General features: G+C 37.6%; 4 protein-coding genes and 1 pseudogene across 4 annotated transcripts; all 5 read left to right on the forward strand.

The window, feature by feature from the left end:
* Positions 1 to 2,256: 2,256 nt before the first annotated feature.
* LOC113173292 (olfactory receptor 6N2-like) lies at positions 2,257 to 3,168 on the forward strand. The gene has a single exon (XM_026376696.1). It carries the CDS (start codon positions 2,257 to 2,259, stop codon positions 3,166 to 3,168), a length of 912 nt encoding a protein of 303 aa, XP_026232481.1.
* Positions 3,169 to 7,198: 4,030 nt separating this feature from the next.
* LOC113173360 (olfactory receptor 11A1-like) lies at positions 7,199 to 8,125 on the forward strand. The gene has a single exon (XM_026376775.1). The coding sequence runs from the start codon at positions 7,199 to 7,201 to the stop codon at positions 8,123 to 8,125; it is 927 nt and encodes a 308-aa protein (XP_026232560.1).
* Positions 8,126 to 11,038: 2,913 nt separating this feature from the next.
* On the forward strand, positions 11,039 to 12,630 carry LOC113173294 (olfactory receptor 6N2-like). Its single transcript, XM_026376697.1, has 3 exons — positions 11,039 to 11,961; positions 12,131 to 12,242; positions 12,589 to 12,630. Exons 1-3 carry the CDS (start codon positions 11,039 to 11,041, stop codon positions 12,628 to 12,630), a joined length of 1,077 nt encoding a protein of 358 aa, XP_026232482.1.
* A 1,490-nt stretch (positions 12,631 to 14,120) lies between these two features.
* Positions 14,121 to 15,047, forward strand: LOC113173365 (olfactory receptor 5AC2-like). The gene has a single exon (XM_026376780.1). It carries the CDS (start codon positions 14,121 to 14,123, stop codon positions 15,045 to 15,047), a length of 927 nt encoding a protein of 308 aa, XP_026232565.1.
* Positions 15,048 to 18,030: 2,983 nt separating this feature from the next.
* LOC113173295 lies at positions 18,031 to 18,958 on the forward strand (annotated as a pseudogene).
* Positions 18,959 to 20,920: the final 1,962 nt, after the last annotated feature.

The following is a 20,920-nucleotide window of genomic DNA, read 5'->3' on the forward strand; positions in this document are numbered from 1 at the left end:
TGCTATGTCTGTCAGCGTAGTGACCAGAGCATGGAGGCGCTATCAGGAGACAGGCCAGTACATCAGGAGACATGAGGAGGCCGTAGGAGAGCAACCACCCATCAGCAGGACCGCTACCTCCACCTTTGTGCAAGGAGGAACAGGAGGAGCACTGCCAGAGCCCTGCAAAATGATCTTCAGCAGGCCACAAATGTGCATGTGTCTGCTCAAATGGTCAGAAACTCCACTCCACTCCACACTCCATGAAGGTGGTATAAGGGCCTGACGTCCACAGGTGGGGGTTGTGCTTACAGCCCAACACCGTGCAGGACGTTTGGCATTTGCCAGAAAACACCAAGATTGGCAAATTTGCCACTGGCGCCCTGTGCTCTTCACAGATGAAATCAGGTTCAACTGAGCAGGTGACAGAGTCTGGAGACACCCTGGAGAACCTTCTGCTGCCTCCTACACTCTCCAGCGTGACCGGTTTGGCAGTGGGTCAGTAATGGTGTGGGGTGGCATTTCTTTGGAGGGCTGCACAGCCCTCCATGGGCTCACCATAGGTAGCCTGACTGCCATTAGGTAGCGAGATGAGATCCACAGACCCCTTGTGAGACCATATGCCGGTGCGGTTGGCCTTAGGTTCCTCCTAATGCAAGACAATGCTAGACCTCATGTGACTGGAGTGTGCCAGCAGTTCCTGCAAGACCAAGGCAGCAATGCTATGGATTGGCCCGCCCGTTCCCTAGACCTGAATCCAATTGAGCACATCTGGGACATCATGTCTCGCTCCATCCACCAACACCACGTTGCACCACAGACTGTCCAGGAGTTTGCGGATGCTTTAGTCCAGGTCTGGGAGGAGATCCCTCAGGAGACCATCCGCCGCCTCATCAGGAGCATGCCCAGGTGTTGTAGGGAGTCATAGAGGCACGTGGAGGCCACACACAATACTGAGCCTCGTTTTGACTTGTTTTAAGGACTTTACATCAAAGTAAATTCCCCACATGCCCCTTCTTTGGGGTCTTATTCTTTCAAGCTCGGGTTCCTGGGAGCTTGAGGGTCCTGCGCAGTATCTTAGCTGTTCCTAGGACTGCACTCTTCTGGACAGAGATCTCAGATGTTGTTCCTGGGATCTGCTGGAGCCACTCTCCCAGTTTGGGAGTTACAGCCCCCAGTGTTCCTATCACTACCGGTACCACTTGTGCCTTCACCTTTCACATCTTTTCCACCTCTTCTTTCATCCCTTGGTACTTCTCTATCTTCACATGCTCCTTCTTTCTGATGTTGCTATCACTTGGGATTGATACATCTATCACTACAGCCTTGTTCTCCTGTTTGTCCACCACGATGCCTGCCACTTGGTTATGGCGTTCCATGTATGTCCTGCCTACTAACATCTTGCATCCTGCTGTTATGTGCTGGATTGCTTTAGGGGCATCTTTACACAGCCTGCCCCTGGGGTCCTGCCTGGTATGGTAGATCCCAGCCTCTATTGATCTTGTTCTTAAAGTTGCAAGATGGCCAATAGAGTAAATCACATGTAGACTGGAGAGTGAGCCATGTTGCACAAGCACAAGACAGTTTTCCAGATATCCAAGGGTCTGAATGAGAGATAAATCCAAGGTCATACACAGTCAGTAAAGCTAATGCAGAGGTCCAAACAACAATCCAGGTCAACACAGATGGGCAGTACCGATAACAGAAATCCAATAAGCAATGTCACAAAACAGTCCAGATCATACACAGGAATATCCAACACAAAGAACATGGAAGAAGGCAGAAGGGAGCAGGAATAGGATCCGGTCCGATACTGTGAAGGGAAGGAGGACGGAGGGGAGAACAGGTCAGGCAGAAAACACTCATAGGTACCGAAAGGATGAGCAGAGGCAGGTTCACGTCGTGACAAAGTGATTTAATGTTTCTGTTCCATGAAACAATTCTTATTAACAATACTTATTCCCCCTCTAGACAAAATCCATAAAAAACATGATACAGTTTAATGTGGCACAGAAAATAAAGAAAAATAAAGCAGGTCACAAACTTGAATCAGACCTCTGGGGTTTGGTAATGTTGTTTACATGTTAGTCACTCCTCGTGGAAAATTTAACGAGATCCACAGCGGGTGAAGCAGTTTTATAAAACCATTTCACAGGCTCACACAGTTCTCTTTGCAGGACTTAGGTAGTAATACATACAAATTGAAATGTCTTCTTTAAATATTTGCTCGCCTTTTACATTGTCTGTCTGTTGAAAAATTAATATTTTAACTTCTCAATGGAGGAACAACTTAATGTTACATATATAATTCTTGATGGGCATGTAGAGCTCCACAAATACCGATATCTTTATTTTATTATTGTTTTTACTGTATACATTCTAATACTCTGCAGTAATTCTACTATTGTGTACTTGATCTGGAAAAACCAAGATCTTCATAAGCCTATGTACATTTTCATTGCAGCTTTGTTATTTAACTCTGTTTTGATCAGCACTAATATCTACCCAAAACTACTGATCGACCTTTTATCTGAGAAACAGATCATATCATATCAAGTATGTCTTCTTCAATTTTGGCTTTTTTATACTTTTTGCTATTCAGAGTTCTTACTGTTAGCAGCCATGTCTTATGACAGATATGTGTCTATATGTAAACCTCTGCAGTATCCAACTATCATGACAAAAAGAACTGTCAGTATCTTTCTAGCTTTAGCTTGGCTTGTACCTGCCTGTCAGCTTGCAGGATTAACTACACTGAGTTCTAATCAAAAACTCTGTAGCTACACTCTAAAAGTCATTTTTTGTAACAACACAATTTTTAAACTTTTCTGTGTAGCTTCAAGAGCGATAACTTATTTTGGTTTGTTTATTTTGCTAAATTCTGTTGGTTTTCCTGTTTTCTTCATAATTTTTACCTACACCAGGATACTTATAATATGTTATCACAGTAGTAAAGAAGTCAGGAAAAAAGCTGCACAGACCTGTTTACCTCACCTGCTGGTTTTGATCAACTATTTCTTTTTGATAACATATGAGGTTATTACAGTTCGACTGGAATCAGATTTTCCCAAAACTACACGTTTAATCATGACTCTACAGTTAGTTCTGTATAATCCTCTTTTTAATCCAATGATATATGGACTAAGAATGAAGGAAATTTCTAAACATCTGAAGAGGTTGTTTTGCTGAGATAAAAATAAGTAGTTTTATTAAGACTCATAACTTTTGAAATAATAATATATATGTGTCTCTGATTTCTAAAAATTATATAAATTCAAGATGTTTTGATTTCTAACATTCAGTAAAATATACATTTCTTACTTGCAGAAATGCTGAACCATAGTAATGATTTACAAATCATTCATCCAACTTAGATAGCAAAGATTAGTATAATAGTGTAGAACATGTTCAGCAGTCATATTTGGCCTCTTGGTTATAAACCCTACACTTCCCACCTTTGTAACAGTTTAACTATGTAACTCAGACACATTTCATTTGAATTTTCATCACAAGAATCCAAACAAACGACCAACTGTAGAAACTTCATACTAATACCACAGGTATATCATGTGGGGAAACTGGTGAGATTTGATGTTATGTTCTGTATAAATGTGCATATTAATGAGGGAACACGTTTTTTCAAAGATTTACGTATTTTCCAAAAAAGTCATCTTTGCCATTTAATGAGCGTAATGAACAGGCAATAACCAAACAATACATGGTAAAACTAAGACCACAAACATGCTCTCATCACAAAGCATAAAGGTTAACACATATTTAATTAACTTGTCATGTAATATTGTTTGATAATAAAGAGTGTATGGGAAAGAAAAATTGACAACTGGTTTGAAACTGTGGGTTAAGATAAAAATATAAGTTAAAAATGCACGATCCTTGTTGTGGTAGTGTGCAGTTTCAGCCTCAGTGATTCTCAAGTTACAGTTGAAGGGATTTTTGGATTTGTGCCTCTTTCCCTCAGCTGCCTTGAGTGTGGTGTGTTGTTAACATGGTAAGATGCTGCTGGGTGAGCAGTTTCAGGTAGGAATGAGGTACAGGTAGTTTGTGGGAGAAGTGATAAGCAGTTTAAGATTAAACAAGGTCAGAGGTGTAACCTCCTTGGAATCTTTTGGTTTGTCAAGTTGTAGTAGCCAACCATCTAACACTGTAACACTTGGTTTCAATGTACTCAACAGAAAAGAAAGACAATCAAATATGTTGGAAACAAAACTAAATTCATATGACATTCATTTGTTCTGTTTGTTCTGTTTGCTCATCTTTCTCATTCTCTGAGAAAAGGAAAAGCTCAATACAGTCTGATTTTTTTTTTTAAATCGACAATTCAAACAAACGTCTTTCACGTTGTCAACACGGGGTATTTTTTGTAGAAATTTAAGGGGAAATAATGACTTCAATCAATTTTGGAATAAGGCTGTGACAAAACAAAATGTGGAAAAAGATAGAATCCGTGAAGATTTTCTGAAAGCACTGTATGTACAAGCCAACACATACTAAAACTACTTTTAGTAGAACAGTAAAGATGTTTCTGTGTCCCAAAATCGTATATGAGAGATTCTGATAAATGTGTTTTTATTGATCTTTTAGAAAGTGTTGCATTGAAGAACCTGTGTTGTAATCAATGTAATATTTAATATTAAATATTTTAGTTATTATTAATGTTTAATGTGGTACAAAAATATATATTAATAAAGCAGGTCACAATCATGGATCAGGCCTCCAGAGTTGGATAAAGTTGTTGACATGGTGGAAAGCTTAATGAAGGAGAAAACAGTTGTATAAAACCATTTCACAGGCTCAAACTGTTCTCTTTGCAGGATTTGGTGAATTTCAAGATCAGGTAACTGCAATTGTCAAAAATAATATCATACAAGGATACAATCTATATAGTAAAACATGTTCTTTACATTTGTGTTCACTTATTCATGTTATAATTAGAACCAGTCATAAATTTGATTTTCTTAATGGAAGAAGAATTGATTGTGACATTTTCATTCTTGATGTGGAAGTTCATAAATACAACTCAGGTTACTCAGGTCAGATCTTCAAGATTAACATCTCTTCCTAGTGTGTTGACTTTTTTGAAAGATGCTCTTTTTCTTGTGATCTTTATAATTTTTACCTACACCAGGATACTTATAATATGTTATTATTGTTGTGGAGAAGTCAGAAAAACTGCTGCACAGATTGGTTTACCTCAACTGCTGGTTTTAATCAGCTATTTCTTTTTAATAACATATGATGTTTTTATAGTTCGACTTGAATCAACAACTGCTCGTTTAATAATGACTCTACAGTTAGTTTTGTCCACTCATTAACCAATTGTCAAAGATGCACATTAAAACCAGGTGACACTGAGCAGTACCACTTTTACAGGATTCTTCAGAGGCGTGAGTGAGAAGTTCTATTACAAAGTAAACAGTCCATGTCTCTGTGCTGTCTGCCTGGTTTCCTGCTCTTGTTTTTCCTGGGGTGTCTTATTCTCGTTGTGAATCAGTTTATGATTATGATTTAGTTTGGGTTTTATGTTAATGCTCTCATCCAATGCTAAGATGCTGGTGTCTTGTTTTTACAGGCTCTGTTACTTCAGTTTTCTTCTAGTTATCCTTGTGTAGTTTTGTCCTCTGTTGGGAGAGTTTTTCTGTTTGGACTTGTTTAGATTCAAGATTCAAGATTCAAAAAACTTGCCTCATTACAGTTGTTCTCAACACAGACAGAAAGAAAGGGAACCACAACCAAGAAAGATCCAACACCAACATAAATACACAATAACATCAATGCAGAGTACTGAGTATATACAGAATATGTTAAATAGATGAATGAAAATAGCTTAATAATTTTAGTCCAGGTTGGAATGACAATTATATGACAGAAATTGTCAGTTCCCACTCCCCTTACAGAGGGGGGAGGAATTGTAGAGATTGATTGCCACAGGTAGAAAGGATCTCCTGTGGTTCTCTGTGGACTTAATGTTAATAAGTCTTTGGCTGAACGTGCTCCTCTGTCCAGCAACACGCTGTGCAGTAGGAGGGAGGGATTTTCCAGGATTGAGAGGAGTTTGTTCAGCATCCTCCTCTCAGCTACAACATGTAGAGGGTCCAGCTCCACCCCCAGAACAGAGCCAGCCCTCCTAATCAGTTTGTTTAGTCTGTTAGTGTCTGACACCTTCATGTTGCTGCCCCAGCAGACCACAGCATAGAAGATGACACTGGAACCACAGACTCATAAAGTCAGCAGCATGGTAAAGTTCAATTGAAAGGAAATTAATTCTACCTCTGCTGTTCTGTCTCGCACTTGGGTGTGCCACTTTGTAAACATGTGATAGGAAAAACCTGCCCTGTAGAGCAGTTGTTGTCAGGATGGAGAGGGTGCTAGTGCTGGAGATGAACAGTAGGGTGCAGTACGACTAAGGGCAGTCAGTGGGAGCTGAAATCAACGAAGTCCATTCCATTGCATGTGTCTAGGATGTAAACAGTTATGTGGACAGGACTGTACTACATGCTGTGTATTGGAGGGCAACAGTCTGATACCAGTACTGTCCAGGTGTATTCCATCTCCTTTAATAAAAGAATCATGTTAATTCTCAACAAAACCCACTCTATGATCTCTGCAGGTGTAAAGATCTTGAATGTCAGGTGAAATATAATGGTCACCTGTGTATTGTGACCACCGTCTGTAACACGTAGTCTTTGGGAGCACCTGAGACTATCAAAGTGCTAACGACTGGATGTCCCAATGACAGAACAGTAACTTCTCAGTTTGTAAAAAATAAGAAAGGACATGTACAGTACAGGGCATAGGTAGGTAGTCTTATAGACTTTATTGGACAACCTCACATATGTTGATTTTTTTTTTTTTTTACTTTATTTACAAAAATATTTAATGTATTTTGCAAATGTTTACAGAGATAAGCACAATGATACAGTTTAGATTTTATTGTCATGAAAAACCTTGAATCAGGCCTCCAGAGTCTGATAAAGTTGTTTACAGGTTAGTCAGTCGTAGTCGAAAGTTTAATGAGATCCATGGAGGGTGAAACAATCTTATAAAACCACTTCGCAGGCTCAGACAGTTCTCTTTGCAGGAGGTTGAGATTAACACACAAATTGAGTTTCAAGGTAAGGTTAGTGTGAGCTGTTACTGTGATGTTCAAAGTAAAACATCTTCGTCTGTTTTAAATGATCAATAACATTTTACGTTCTTCATGGAGGAAGAACTGAATATAACATACATAGTTCTTGATGGACATGTGGAAGTTCAAAAATACAGATACCTCTATTTCATGGTAGTTTTCATAGTATATATTCTAATACTCTGCAGTAATTCTACTATTGTGTACCTGATCTGGAAACACCAAGACCTCCATGAGCCTATGTACATTTTCATTGCAGCTTTGTTAATGAACTCTGTGTTTCTCAGCACTAATATCTACCCAAAACTATTGATGGACTTTTTATCTGAGAAACAGATCATATCTTATCAAGCATGTCTCGTTCAATATTTTATGTTTTATGCTTTGGCAGGTTCAGAGTTCTTACTGTTAGCAGCCATGGCCTATGACAGATATGTGTCTATATGTAAACCTCTGCATTATCCAACTATCATGGGAAAAAGAACTGTCTGTATCTTCCTGGCTTTAGCTTGGTTTTTGCCTGCGTGCCATCTTGCAGGATTAGCAATAATTTGCTCTCATCAAAAACTCTGCAGTTTCACTCTGAAAGTCATTTATTGTAATAACACAATTTACAAACTGTTCTGTGTAGCTTCAAGAGCTGTGTCTGTTTTTGGTGTGTTCTTTTTATTAAATGTTGCTGTTTTTCCTGTTTTCTTCATCATTTTTTCTTACACCAGGATTCTTATAATATGTTATCACAGCTGTGGAGAAGTCAGGAAAAAAGCTGCACAGACCTGTTTACCTCACCTGTTGGTTCTAATCAACTATTTCTTTTTGTTAACATATGATGTTATCACAGTTCGACTGGAATCAGATTTTCCAAAAACTGCACGTTTAATTATGACTCTACAGTTAGTTCTGTATAATCCTCTTTTTAATCCAATGATTTATGGACTGAAAATGAAAGAAATTTCTAAACATCTTAAGAAGTTGTTCAGTCAAGAAAACATGAACTAATAATAATAATAACAAATAATTAATATTGATTTGTTTTGTCTGTAATATGAATGAACATGAACGTTAAGTGACTGTTTTGATTCATGAATATTATTCGTTTTACTCTTCAGCATGTCATCAGGTAAACTGGCTCCTCAATCAGTTGATCATGATGCCAGGACAGTTTCCCTCTTATGTCAATTGCAGGAACGTTAATTTAAACATATCACCCTTTAAAACCACTGTATCTGCCTTATAGAAACAGACAACCAATCACATTCACACCTACAGACAATTATACTAACCATTTAACATAACCTGAATCTGCAATGTGGGAGGAAACCCACACAGGCAGAGGGAGAACCACAGTGGGCCAACCTCTGCAAACCCATAACATCTATGAGGAAAGAATGAAGAAAAGGAAAATATTCTATGTCTTTAAGTTCTGTAACAATGTAGGATTGTATTATAACCAGAAAATATTAAAATATAGGATTCATGACAGTTTGAATCTTTTGTGAACAGAGAAAAGTACTAGAAAAGATTTTTTGTGTTTTTACTGAACAACTACTTTTGTGATGCTGCAACACATAAAACCAACAGTCCAAAAGTCCACATCATCAAGTCTTTCACCATCTACAGGCATAGTATTATAAAAATATGAGACTGTTCGGTAAAAGACGCTGCTGTATGTCATTTGGAACGGCAGCAAAATAAAATCAATTTGTATGTTTGATGACGTCTGGTGGCCGCAATGAACTCAACATAGTGATGGTAACTGCTGATACCCTCAGCAGGAGGTTGGGGTAGATGCTGGACAGGACTTTCACCCTCTGGCTGTGATGACGGTGCCCAGTTTGAACGTTATGTTTGTCAAATAACGAACGTCCTGTGAAGTTACCAAAGCAGTAGACTTTAAGATTAGGGTCAGGTTTTAAGAGTTTGTTTAGCACCTAGGCCTAACTCAGCTGTTTTTATCTCCAACCTCAGTTTGTTTGTTTAAACAGTTGTTTTCCAGCTGTTTTGACCACTGAGTGTGAAAATAAGAGACTATAACAATTAGTATCCTCAGCTCCCAATTAATTAAAATGTTTGCTTAAAAAGAAAGTTGAAGTACCACAGTGGGAAACATGATTCTGATTATGTTGCAGCATCAAACTCAGAATTTGTGTTTTTACTGCATTTTAGTCAAAGTTGTGAAATATTCTCTTGTTTTGTTGTGGCTAGTGAAAGACTCACTCACAGCAGATAATAAAACAAAGTCTTAGTAAAATGTTTTTTCTTCCTATTTATTAGGTGTTTATCTATTTTTGTGTTCTTGATAAAAGGAAAAACCATAAATTCTGGTTTCTGTTGCTGCAGTGATCACTGAGTGCATGTTGCTGAAGAGTCATTGTTTCACTGTATCCCCCATTTAAATTCTTTATTATATTATCCTCTGCTCTATTGAATTTCATAATTATGTAAACAAGAAGCCTGGTTACTAAATTCGGGGTAGGGGATCAGAGAAATCTGATTTCCCACCGTAGATTTCTCCTGGAGAACACTGATTACTCTACCATGTAAACGAGTAGCCAGGTTTCTATTCAGCTTTTTAGAAGAGGGCATGTGCGAAACTAAGGCTTCAGACACTCACCACTCTGCTACTATCACCTGAAGAATCGTGTCTGTATGAAAGGAGGGATCATTACACAGAACAATGTGGCCTTATTTGTAATCAAGTTCACCCAAAATTAAAACTGAAACCAACACCAAGTTCCACGTAGATGTCTAAATAAGTCCATTTTGCCTTACCTACAAAGTGGTCAACACAACAACACCGACCTACCTGAACTCCCTCACCCAGGTCGACAGTCCCCCTCGCCCACTGCGCTCCGCAAGCGAACAACATCTTGTGGTCCCCTCATCTAACCTCAATAGATCCCAGGCTAAACTTTTCAGGTCAGTGGTTCAATACAAACCTCTGTACGATCAGCAGCCTCTGTTTTCAAAAACTCTTTCCCAACTTTCTCTGCACATAAAACATTTATTTGAAAAAACATCTTGTACTTCAGAACAGTACTCTTCAGCACTTTACTTTAAAGTTCTTCTTTTTGTCTTTGATATTTTGCTTTGTAACTTACTCCTAAGTAGCTTTGGATAGAAGCTGCTTCCACAATCAGCCCAAGGCAGAGGAGAAATCAGATTACCGGTACTCTTTTGCTGCGTGTACCCGGATTTCCAGTAGCAAGGTTTTTTGAGTGCATGTAAAAAAAGCTCTATGTAAGTTAAGACCATTTACCAATATCAGGTTACAGGTAACTTTTGGTATTTGATATAGTAACTGATATCGAAAAAAATGTTGTACAATCAGCATTTTATGAAAGAAATGCTTTTTGCTTCCTTGATGACCATCACTGTCACCACTTGCAGTATGTCATTAAAACTATTTAATCCTGTCAAAAACCGCTAAATTTGAACGGGGCTGTAGTAGTAAGCCTTTTGTTTTGTTTTATTTCTTGCAAGGAAGCATAATCACTCTTCGTAATTCTTAAAATTTATCAATTTCCCCAGAGTAAAGCACCAAGTACTTGATCACTGAAAAATATAGCAGGCCATTGGTCCCAAACAGGTTTAATAACATCTATGAAGTCAGACTTCCAGAGTTTGATAAAGTTGTTTACATATTGGTCACTCAGGATGAAAAGCTTAATGAGATCCATAGAGAGTGAAACTGTTTTATAAAACTATGTCATTCAAACAGTTCTCTTTGCAGAACTGGGAGATTTACACAAGCTAAAGTGCATTTAAATGACACATAACTGTGAATGAATATGAAATTTTAATACATGGGAAATGTTGCAGTGGTCTTTTAAGTGAAATATTTTCTTTGAATTTTTATTAACATATTTCTGTAAAATTTTGTTTAAACAATCAATATCATTTACTTACTTAATGGAGGAAGAATTGAATGTAACATCTGTAATATTTGATGGGCATGTGGAAGTTCACACGTACAGATATCTTTACTTCATCACATTTTTTATTTTATATATACTAATAATCTGCAGTAATTCTACTATTGTGTACTTAATCTGGAAACACCAAGACCTCCATGAGCCTATGTACATTTTCATTGCAGCTTTATTACTGAACTCTGTTCTTTTCAGCACTAATATCTACCCAAAGCTGTTGATCGACTTCTTATCTGAGAAACAGATCATATCTTATCAAGCATGTCTTGTTCAATATTTTATGTTTTATAGTTTAGGTGATTCTGAGTTCTTACTGTTGACAGCCATGGCCTATGACAGATATGTTTCCATATGTAAACCTCTGCAATATTCAACTATTATGACAAAAACAACTGTCAGTATATTTCTCATTTTAGCTTGGCTTATACCTGCATGTCAATTTGTGGGATTAACAATAATGAGCTCTAATCAAAAGCTCTGTAGCTTCACTCTGAAAGTCATTTTTTGTAATAACTCAATTTATAAACTGTTCTGTGCAACATCAAGATCAATATCTGTTTTTGGTGTGTTCACTTTGATAAATGATGTTGTTCTTCCTGTGATCTTCATCATTTTTTCATACACCAGGATTCTTATAATATGTTATAGAAGCAGTGGAGAAGTCAGAAAAAAAGCTGCACAGACCTGTTTACCTCACCTGCTGCTTTTAATCAATTATTTTTTCTTGATAACATATGATCTTATTATAGTTCGACTGGAATCTGATTTTGTGAAAACTGCACGTTTAATAATGACTTTACAGTTGGTTTTGTATAATCCTCTTTTTAATCCAATTATTTACGGACTAAAAATGAAAGAAATTTCTAAACATCTCAAGAGGTTGTTGTGTCAAGATAAAATTAAGTAATATTGTTATGTTACTACATATTTGTGTCTGTAATAAAACTGAAGTGATGTGATTTGTTTGATCAAGGAAAACTTACTGCACTTAATGCATACACTGCATATCCTGACAGTAAAGATCTTTGTCAGCTTCAACACTATGATGACTTTGCCCTTTAACTTCCTGCAGCACCTCAGAGCCGAACCACAAGACGTGGTTCGGGTTAGGGTTAGGGTTAGACGTGGCAGAGCGCAGCATATGGGAGGGAGATCTGGATGAGGAAGATAATCATTGTATGAGGGTGAGATTTTTGCACTCACTCCATATTATCAGACTTGCTACCTCCCTCCTGTAGACCACTCCATCCTCACCAGTGAATCATCCTGTCACTGCAGTGTCATCTGAAAATTTCAGGATGATGATGTCTTTGATCAGGGTGACACAGTCATGTGTGATCAGTGCGTAGAGGATGGGGTTTTGTTATGGTGATGGTGGAGGTCCTGCTTCCAATCCTGACAGACTGTGACCTGCCAGTCGTGAGATATGGGGTGTAGGCCAAATGTAAACTGTTTGTGGGGGATGACCATATTGGATTCAGAGCTGTAGTCCATAAAGAGCACCCTGATGTAGGTGTCCTTATCTTCCAGGTGGAAGAGGGAAAAATGGAGGCCAGCAGCGATGGCGCCTGAGGTGCAACTGTTAGGCTGGTATGCATACTGCAGGGGGTTCAGTGTGTTCAGCATGCTGCTTTAAATGTGCACCACTCTCAAAACACTTCATAATGATTGGAGTGAGTGCTACTGGCCTGTAGTCATTCAGGCAGGTCAGGGGAAGGGGACAATGGCTGTGGTCTTGAAACAGGTGGGGATGGTGCTCTGACTAAGGGAGAGGTTCAATCATTAACAACTTTATTGTCCTAGGGGGGCAATTACTTTTGTAGTAGCATGGTAGCACATGACACAGGGAAAACAAACACAGTCAACATAAAGTACATAGTACAAAGGTTAAAGGAAAAAGTGGGAACATCAGCCAGCTCTGTATCACAAGATCTGGGGTAATGCCAAGATATGCAACAAGGACCTGCTTCTTTGCTGGGGTTGATTCTCCTCAGGGCTTTGTGTGCCCACTGATAAGATGGTAAATTGGGGGGGTGGTCCAGGTGTGTGTGAAGTCTAGAAGTGGTCGTAGAAAGTGGTGAGGTAATCTGGCAGGCTGTCTGAGGAGCTGATATTGATGCTCATGTGGTCCATTAGTCTGTGATGAGCTGCAGGCCTTGTCACGTCGGCAGTAGAGTAGAAACTCTCCTGCTTCTCTCTGTATTGTCTCTTGGCCACTGCAATGGCTCTTCTCAGTCTCTTGAAATGCAAGGGATCGAGCGTCATGTGGCGTACCTGACTGTTCATCCAGGGCTTCTGGTTAGCAAACTTCTTGACTTTAATGGTGGGAACAATTTTGTCAGTACAAGTGCTGATGTACCCAGTCACATACACAAGAGGTGCAAGAGCAAAGGGATGTGTTCAGAGGGTGCAGCCCCATAAGCATATTTTACATTGCTGTAAACGTGGTCCAGTGTGTCCATTGTGGTGTTGACCAACAGTGTCTGCATGTTGGTCATGTTTGGTGAGTACACACTGTAAATTGCTCTAATTAAAAAAAAAAATCAAGAGCAGAGCAAGCAAACAAGTTTTCATTGAGGGGCACCATGATGAAAAGTCAAAAATGATATATGCCAGGTATTCTGCTTGGCCTTAATAGTGGCCTTATTGTCTTTTCAAACAGTAACATGGTGTATGTGTCGCATATATTTATATATTCAAAGTCCATAGAAAAACCAAACATCGCAATGCCATTCAATGGGAAACAAGTGCCAAAAAGTTCTAACAACACCTTAAAAAAGTTGTTTGCAGGTTAGTCACTCACATTGGAAAGTTTAATGAGATCCATGGAGAGAAGAACAGTCTCATAAAACCTTTTCACCGCTGCAAACAATTCTGTTTGCAGGCTGATTCAAATTCTGTTTGCAGGATTTGAAGATTTACACAAACAAAAGTGAATTTCAATGAAAGGTAAATGTAAATAAATTTGAGAATTCAAATTAGTTAATATTCAAAGGCAAAACATTTTCACTGAATTTATATTCACATATTACTGTGATATTGTGTAACATTTGACTCTCACAATGGAGGAAGAATTGAATGTAACATATTTAATATTTGATGGTCATATAGAACTTCAGAAATACAGATATCTTTATTTCATGGCATTTTTTATTGTATATATTCTAATACTCTGCAGTAATTCTACTATTGTGTACCTGATCTGGAAACACCAAGACCTCCATGAGCCTATGTATATTTTCATTGCAGCTTTATTACTGAACTCTGTTCTTTACAGCACTAATATCTACCCAAAGCTGTTGATCGACTTCTTATCTGAGAAACAGATCATAACATATCAGGAGTGTCTTGTTCAATATTTTATGTTTTATACTTTAGTTGATTCAGAGTTCTTACTGTTAGCAGCCATGTCATATGACAGATATGTTTCCATATGTAAACCTCTGCAGTATCCAACTATCATGAGAAAAACAATGGTCTTTATCTTTCTAGCTTTAGCTTGGCTTATACCTGCATGTCAGTTTGTTGGCTTAGCAACAATGAGTGCTAATCAAAAGCTCTGTAGCTTCACTCTAAAAGTCATTTTTTGTAATAACACATTTTTCAAACTGTTCTGTGTAGCTTCAAGATCAATATCTGTTTTTGGTGTGTTCACTTTGTTAAATGATGTCATTCTTCCTGTGATCTTCATCATTTTTTCTTACACCAGGATTCTTATAATATGTTATAGAAGCAGTGGAGAAGTCAGAAAAAAAGCTGCACAGACCTGTTTACCTCACCTGCTGCTTTTAATCAATTATTTTTTCTTGATAACATATGATCTTATTATAGTTCGACTGGAATCTGATTTTGTGAAAACTGCACGTTTAATAATGACTTTACAGTTGGTTTTGTATAATCCTCTTTTTAATCCAATTATTTATGGACTAAAAATGAAAGAAATTTCTAAACATCTCAAGAGGTTGTTCTGTCAAGATAAAATTAAGTAATATTAAGTAAATATGTTACTACATATTTGTGTCTGTAATAAAACTGAAACAATGTGATTTGTTTAATCTTTGAAAATGACTTACTGCTTACACTGCATCCTGACAGTAAAGATCTTTGTCAGCTTCAACACTTAAATGACTTTACCCTTTACCTTCCTGCAGCACCTCAGAGCTTTTAATTGTATTTATTTATATAGACCTAAGCTAGAGAGAAATATGTAAGGCAACAGTAACATTGGTTCACGTTGAGCAGTTCTGGTCTTGAAACACTTTTTGTTTTTAGGACAAACATTAAAAAAAGTGTGGTTGTGGGCCCTGTCCAGCTCTCCTACAGTAACCTGTCTCCTAGAATCGTCTCTGTGCTCTTGAGACTGTGCTGGGAGACACAGCAAACCTTCTGTCAATGGTACGTACTGATGAGACAACCTGGAGGAGTTGGAGTCTGTTCGACCTCTGTAGGGTCCAGGTATCACCTCATGATACCAGTAGTGACAGAGACCTTAGTCAAATGTAAAACTAGTGAGAAAACTGTCAGAAAAGATGAGGAGAGAAAGAATTGTCAGTGCTCCACCTGTAAAACCATTCCTGATTTGGGGGCCATCTCCTCGTTGCCCCTCTAGTTCACACATTGTTAATTTCATTAACACCAAAGCAGCTGAAACTGATTAACAACCCCCTCTAATACTTAACTGACCAGATTCATATCCCAGAAGTTGAACTAAATTGAGGCTAAACTCTGATTAAAAGGTGTTCCTGTAATTATTTTGAGCAGTTTAGTTAAAAGCAAGTATATCACCAGCCTAAGACAGAACAGTATATGTAATCTCACAGAAGTGTCACAGTGAAACCTGACATAGATGTTAAAGTGTAAGTTGTAAATAGTAATATAGAGAGTAGCCATTTGTGGATGTATTACTAATTATATATGCCAGCTATTCTGCTTGACCTTGATGGTGGCCTTATTGTCCTTTTAGACAGTAACATAGTGTAGAACATCCACAAGGTATTCACAGTTCAACTTTTTTTACATTTTGTAATGTTACAGTCTTCCATGTGAAAATGGATTAAATTCATTATTTTCCTCAAGATTTTACAAAAAATACCAAATCAGATTTTGCAAAAATGACATGTATAATATAATGTATAATCCTCTTTTATTCCAGTTATTCAGTATTTATTTCCAGGTTTCACAGTCCATGCAGTAAAGATCTTTGTTAGTTACAACAGTATGAATGTGATGAATTAACATCCTGCACTCTGACCTTTCACTGTCCAGCCGCTCCATGTGGACAAAGCTGCCAGACAGCATATAAAGTTGATGTGTAGGATTTAGCTTTGTTCTTCGTATTATTCTTAGTAATTTTACAAAATGTATTATGAACATATTGATTTGTACTTGGCATTTATTGCACTTGACTTAGTTTTTGAATTGACTGCCATAAACTCACTTTCGGAGTCACCCAAAAATTTGGGACCATGATTATGAATGTTGGTGGTGGCTCTAAATACCCTTAAAATAGATATATGGAAGTTGTTAAAACTCTAAACGTAGAGCTCAAAGCTCAAATGAAGACCTCATTGCACTGTTAGGAACAATTTCATCTACATAAATACACAATCTTACAAGCAGTACAAATGTCAACAGAATTAATTATGGCTGTTGTTAAATTAATGTCCCTAATGATTACCTTAACCATCTGTAAAGAGGTAAACTATGTTAGTGCTGATACAAAACTAATAAGATTTGGATGCTGTCTGTGTACATGTGCATCTATTGTCACAGATCCATCAAATCCAACCATCAACAAAAAAAACAATTACTGATAAAGGCTCATCAAGGTGACGCTATTTAAACCTGACTTCCAGGAAAAAGAACGTCTCACAAAGGATTTAGGTGTTAGCTTTAAATGTGATGTTGGAGGTGGAAGGTTTCACAGCATCATTCATATGACAGAAAGAACAGAGACTTACAGTGGCAAGATTGGTCATAATTGGTCATAAAATGTGCTCCGATCTTCATTTAAGTCACAACAATAGAAAAACACATTCTGCTTAAAATAATAGTACACAAACATTATATGTTTTCATGTTTTTATTTAACATAACATGTAAACATTCACAGTGCAGGGTGGAAAAAGTATGTGAACCCCTAGCCTAATAACTTCTCCAAGAGCGAATTGGAGCCAGGAGTGAGTCAACCTTGAGTCCAATCAGTGTGATGATATTGGATGTGTTGCTGAAAGATGTCCTGCCCTTTAAAAACACACACCAGTTTTGAGTTTACTGGTTTCAAGAAGATGCCTGATGTGAACCATGCCTCGCAGAAAAGAGCTCTCAGAAGATCTACGATCAAGAATTGTTGACTTGCATGAAGCTGGAAAGGGTTAAAGAAGTTAACTCCAAAAGCCTTGATGTTCATGTGTCCACAGTAAGACAGACTGTCCACAAATGGAGAAAGTTCAGCACTGTTGCTACTCTCCCTAGGCGTGGTCGTCCTGTAAAGATGACTGCAAGAGCATAGCGCAGAATGCTGAATGAAGTAGAGAAGAATCCTAGAGTGGCAGCTAAAGACTCTACAATAGTGTTAGGGTAATGTGGTAATGTCATTAGGTTTCTTACACTGTCTCCACAAGTCATGATGGCAGTGTCTGGTGCCTTGCAGGTGACGTCATATAAAGTCCAGACAGCTGTGGCATCTGCTGGTACCTTTAGGGGAGTTGAAGTGAGTACCTTGAGTATTCACTACAAGTTTCTAGTTTAATGTCACTTTAACTAAGTTTAATGAGTTCCTTAGAGGGGGAGCAGTCTTATAAAACCATTTCTCAGGCCTCAACTAGTCCTCTTTGCAGGATTTCGAGGATGCTCTGAATAAAACAATCAAATACAGGGGAAATGTTGTAAACAACTTTAATTTCTTATTCACATACTGTATATTTATCATATCATCTGCCTGTTTATTAACCAGTATTTAATATCTGACTTAATGGAGGAAGACTTAAATGTTACATATATAATTCTTGGTGGGCATGTAGAACTTCAGAAATACAGATATCTTTATTTCATGACCTTTTTTATTGTATACATTCTAATACTCTGCAGTAATTCTACTATTGTGTACCTGATCTGGAAACACCAAGACCTCCATGAGCCTATGTACATTTTTCATTGCAGCTTTGTTAATGAACTCTGTTCTTCTCAGCACTAATATCTACCCAAAACTACTGATCGACTTCTTATCTGAGAAACAGATCATATCTTATAAAGCATGTGTTGTCCAGTTTTTTATGTTTTATACTTTAGGCTGTTCAGAGTTCTTACTGTTAGCAGCCATGGCCTATGACAGATATGTTTCTATTTGTAAACCTCTGCATTATCCAACTATCATGAGAAAAAGAACTGTCTGTACGTTTCTAGCTTTAGCTTGGCTTCTGCCTGCATGTCATCATATGGGAATAGCAACTATTACTTCTAATCAGAAGCTCTGCAGCTTCACTCTGAAAGTCATTTTTTGCAATAACACAATTTATAAATTATTTTGTGTGAGCTCAAGAGTGCTATCTATTTTTGGTGCATTCTATTTACTAAACGTTGGTGTTTTTCCTGTGTTCTTTATTATTTTTACCTACACCAGGATTCTTATAATATGTTATCATGGTAGTAAAGAAGTCAGGAAAAAAGCTGCACAGACCTGTTTACCTCACCTGCTGGTTTTAAGCAACTATTTCTTTTTAATAACATATGATGTTATCACAGTCCGACTGGAATCTGATTTTCCAACAATTGCACGTTTAATAATGACTTCACAGTTAGTTCTGTATAATCCTCTTTTTAATCCAATTATTTATGGACTGAAAATGAAAGAAATTTCTAAACATCTTAAGAAGTTGTTCTGTCAAGAAACAATGAGATAATAGTGGTACATTCTTCTATAATAATAGATTTGGTTGATCTGATCCCTGAAAAGTATTTGTCCTCATGTACAGTCATCCCTGCTGAGTTTTTTGATTTACCCGAAGCTTTTTCCTTCTCAGGCCTGTCTCTTTCAGTGTTATCTGTTTTACTCTTTAAATGGTTCAGACCTCTAGTTACAGAATAAAGAAGTTCTTCTCTCAATATAAGAAACTAATAGAATTTCCACTGGTAGCTTTTTTTGTACCAATAGATGTTATTTGTCTGAAGTATTTAATATCTGTATTTCTACTGCTGACAGGGATAGAAGAGGATTATCAAAAAAAAAGTGATCTGCCATTGTTTCCAAATCAAACATTTCTATTATTCACATTTGTTTCAATTTGCTTTAAATTTGTTAAATGCAGAATCCAATTAAAAAAAACAAACAACACATTGTTGTGAACTCAGTAGAAACTTTGCACTTAGAAAGAATAGCTGTGCCTCATCTTGCCCCAGGTTAGGGGTAATCTGAGTAGGTGGGTTTGTTGGCCCATGAGGGGGTTATAGCTAATCTGACTTCAGGGCATACTTGTATTAACAAACATTCACAATTTAAATTTATGAGAACCACAATTAGAGTTTTAATATGACAAAATTAAACATGACCTTTTTGTGCTCTAGTGGAAAGATGCTTTCAGGGAAAGATTATTTCCTTAAATACAAGTGTGGGTTTCTCACTCGCCCCAATCCCAAAAATCCCAGTAAAGTGGCATTAAAATGGAACAAAGGCACCAGAGTCCCAGTATGATCCAGTATTCCAGCTGCTGGCATCCCAGTAGTGCAGACACAACATACTGTGTAGCACACATTGGATATTCAAAGCATATAGGTTTTTTAAAGCAATTACAGATGAACTATATGAAATATTTAGGAGATGGCCCAGACTCCATCAGTTCTCTGTACAATGCTACAGTGTCCAGCTATGGTCAGCTGGTAGCATCAGGGTAAATGTCATAATACAAGACCGACCCAGCTAGATGAGCCAAAACGTAGTTGACCACCTTTTTCACCTGCCATTGTCAAAACACTCTCAAATACAATTATTAACAAAAACAATAATGTAGTAACTGTGATACAGGATCAGGAAGGAAGCATCCTTAAAATATTTCTTGGTGAGATCAAGAATGGAAGGTGAAAGTTTAGGCTACAGGTTTGAAGTTACGTCAGTATTGTCCAGGTTAAATCTATACTTAGTATAGTTAGTAAGTTTATTTATTCAGGCTAATTTCATGGAGTCAACCTCTATTCTTCACTAACTGTGAAGGTCTACACAGAGTCCCTTGTACTCCACTCAACTCAACAACAGACGCAATGGGACACAGGGGGCCATGCAGTTTTGGATTTTGTTTTTCCTTAATAATGAAAACCTTCATTTAAAAACTACATGTGTTGTTTACTTGTGCTATTTTTTCATATTTAAGATTGTTTGATGATCTGAAACAGCTATTCACTTTGTTATTTTTGGCATTGCAGAAATAATTCACAAAGCTTTATAAATCACACACAGCCGTGTGACAAACTGAACTGAACAAACTGTTATGAATAACGTATATTTATATGGGCTTGTCCAGCTGGAGCTGGTCAACATCACTAAGGATAACTCAAGAAAAAAAAAGACAGTTTCCTTTTAGTTTTTCCTGCTGTTTTCTTCCGTGTACTTGCTGTAATTATGCTTATAGTGCCCACTACAAAGAATAATGGCAACTCTGACACAGAAACAAGTGGAGCTTGCATGAATAGTTCATTCAACGTACGGACACCCAAGGCAATTACCGGTGTTACGTACTGTACATCATGGACGGCCACTGGTTCAGGCCTCTAGTGTTTGGTGTTGTTCATGTGACTCTTGTTGAAGAGTTTAATTGGATCTAGGGAGGATGAAGCAGGGCGATAAATTCAGTCTACAGAGCAAAACACAGTAA

The sequence above is a fragment of the Anabas testudineus genome, chromosome 21 (genome assembly GCF_900324465.2).
Source record: "Anabas testudineus chromosome 21, fAnaTes1.2, whole genome shotgun sequence".
NCBI classification, from domain to species: domain Eukaryota; kingdom Metazoa; phylum Chordata; class Actinopteri; order Anabantiformes; family Anabantidae; genus Anabas; species Anabas testudineus.

What these genes read in the sequence shown, in the direction of transcription:
- LOC113173292 (XM_026376696.1), top strand. Translation starts at nt 2,257, where the DNA reads ATGGAGGAACAACTTAATGTTACATATATAATTCTTGATGGGCATGTA.
- LOC113173360 (XM_026376775.1), top strand. Translation starts at nt 7,199, where the DNA reads ATGGAGGAAGAACTGAATATAACATACATAGTTCTTGATGGACATGTG.
- LOC113173294 (XM_026376697.1), top strand. Translation starts at nt 11,039, where the DNA reads ATGGAGGAAGAATTGAATGTAACATCTGTAATATTTGATGGGCATGTG. An exon ending in TTGTGTCAAGATAAAATTAA is followed by an intron (nt 11,962 to 12,130) that starts GTAATATTGTTA and finishes AACTTCCTGCAG; the next exon opens with CACCTCAGAGCCGAACCACA. An exon ending in AAGATAATCATTGTATGAGG is followed by an intron (nt 12,243 to 12,588) that starts GTGAGATTTTTG and finishes CTTATCTTCCAG; the next exon opens with GTGGAAGAGGGAAAAATGGA.
- LOC113173365 (XM_026376780.1), top strand. Translation starts at nt 14,121, where the DNA reads ATGGAGGAAGAATTGAATGTAACATATTTAATATTTGATGGTCATATA.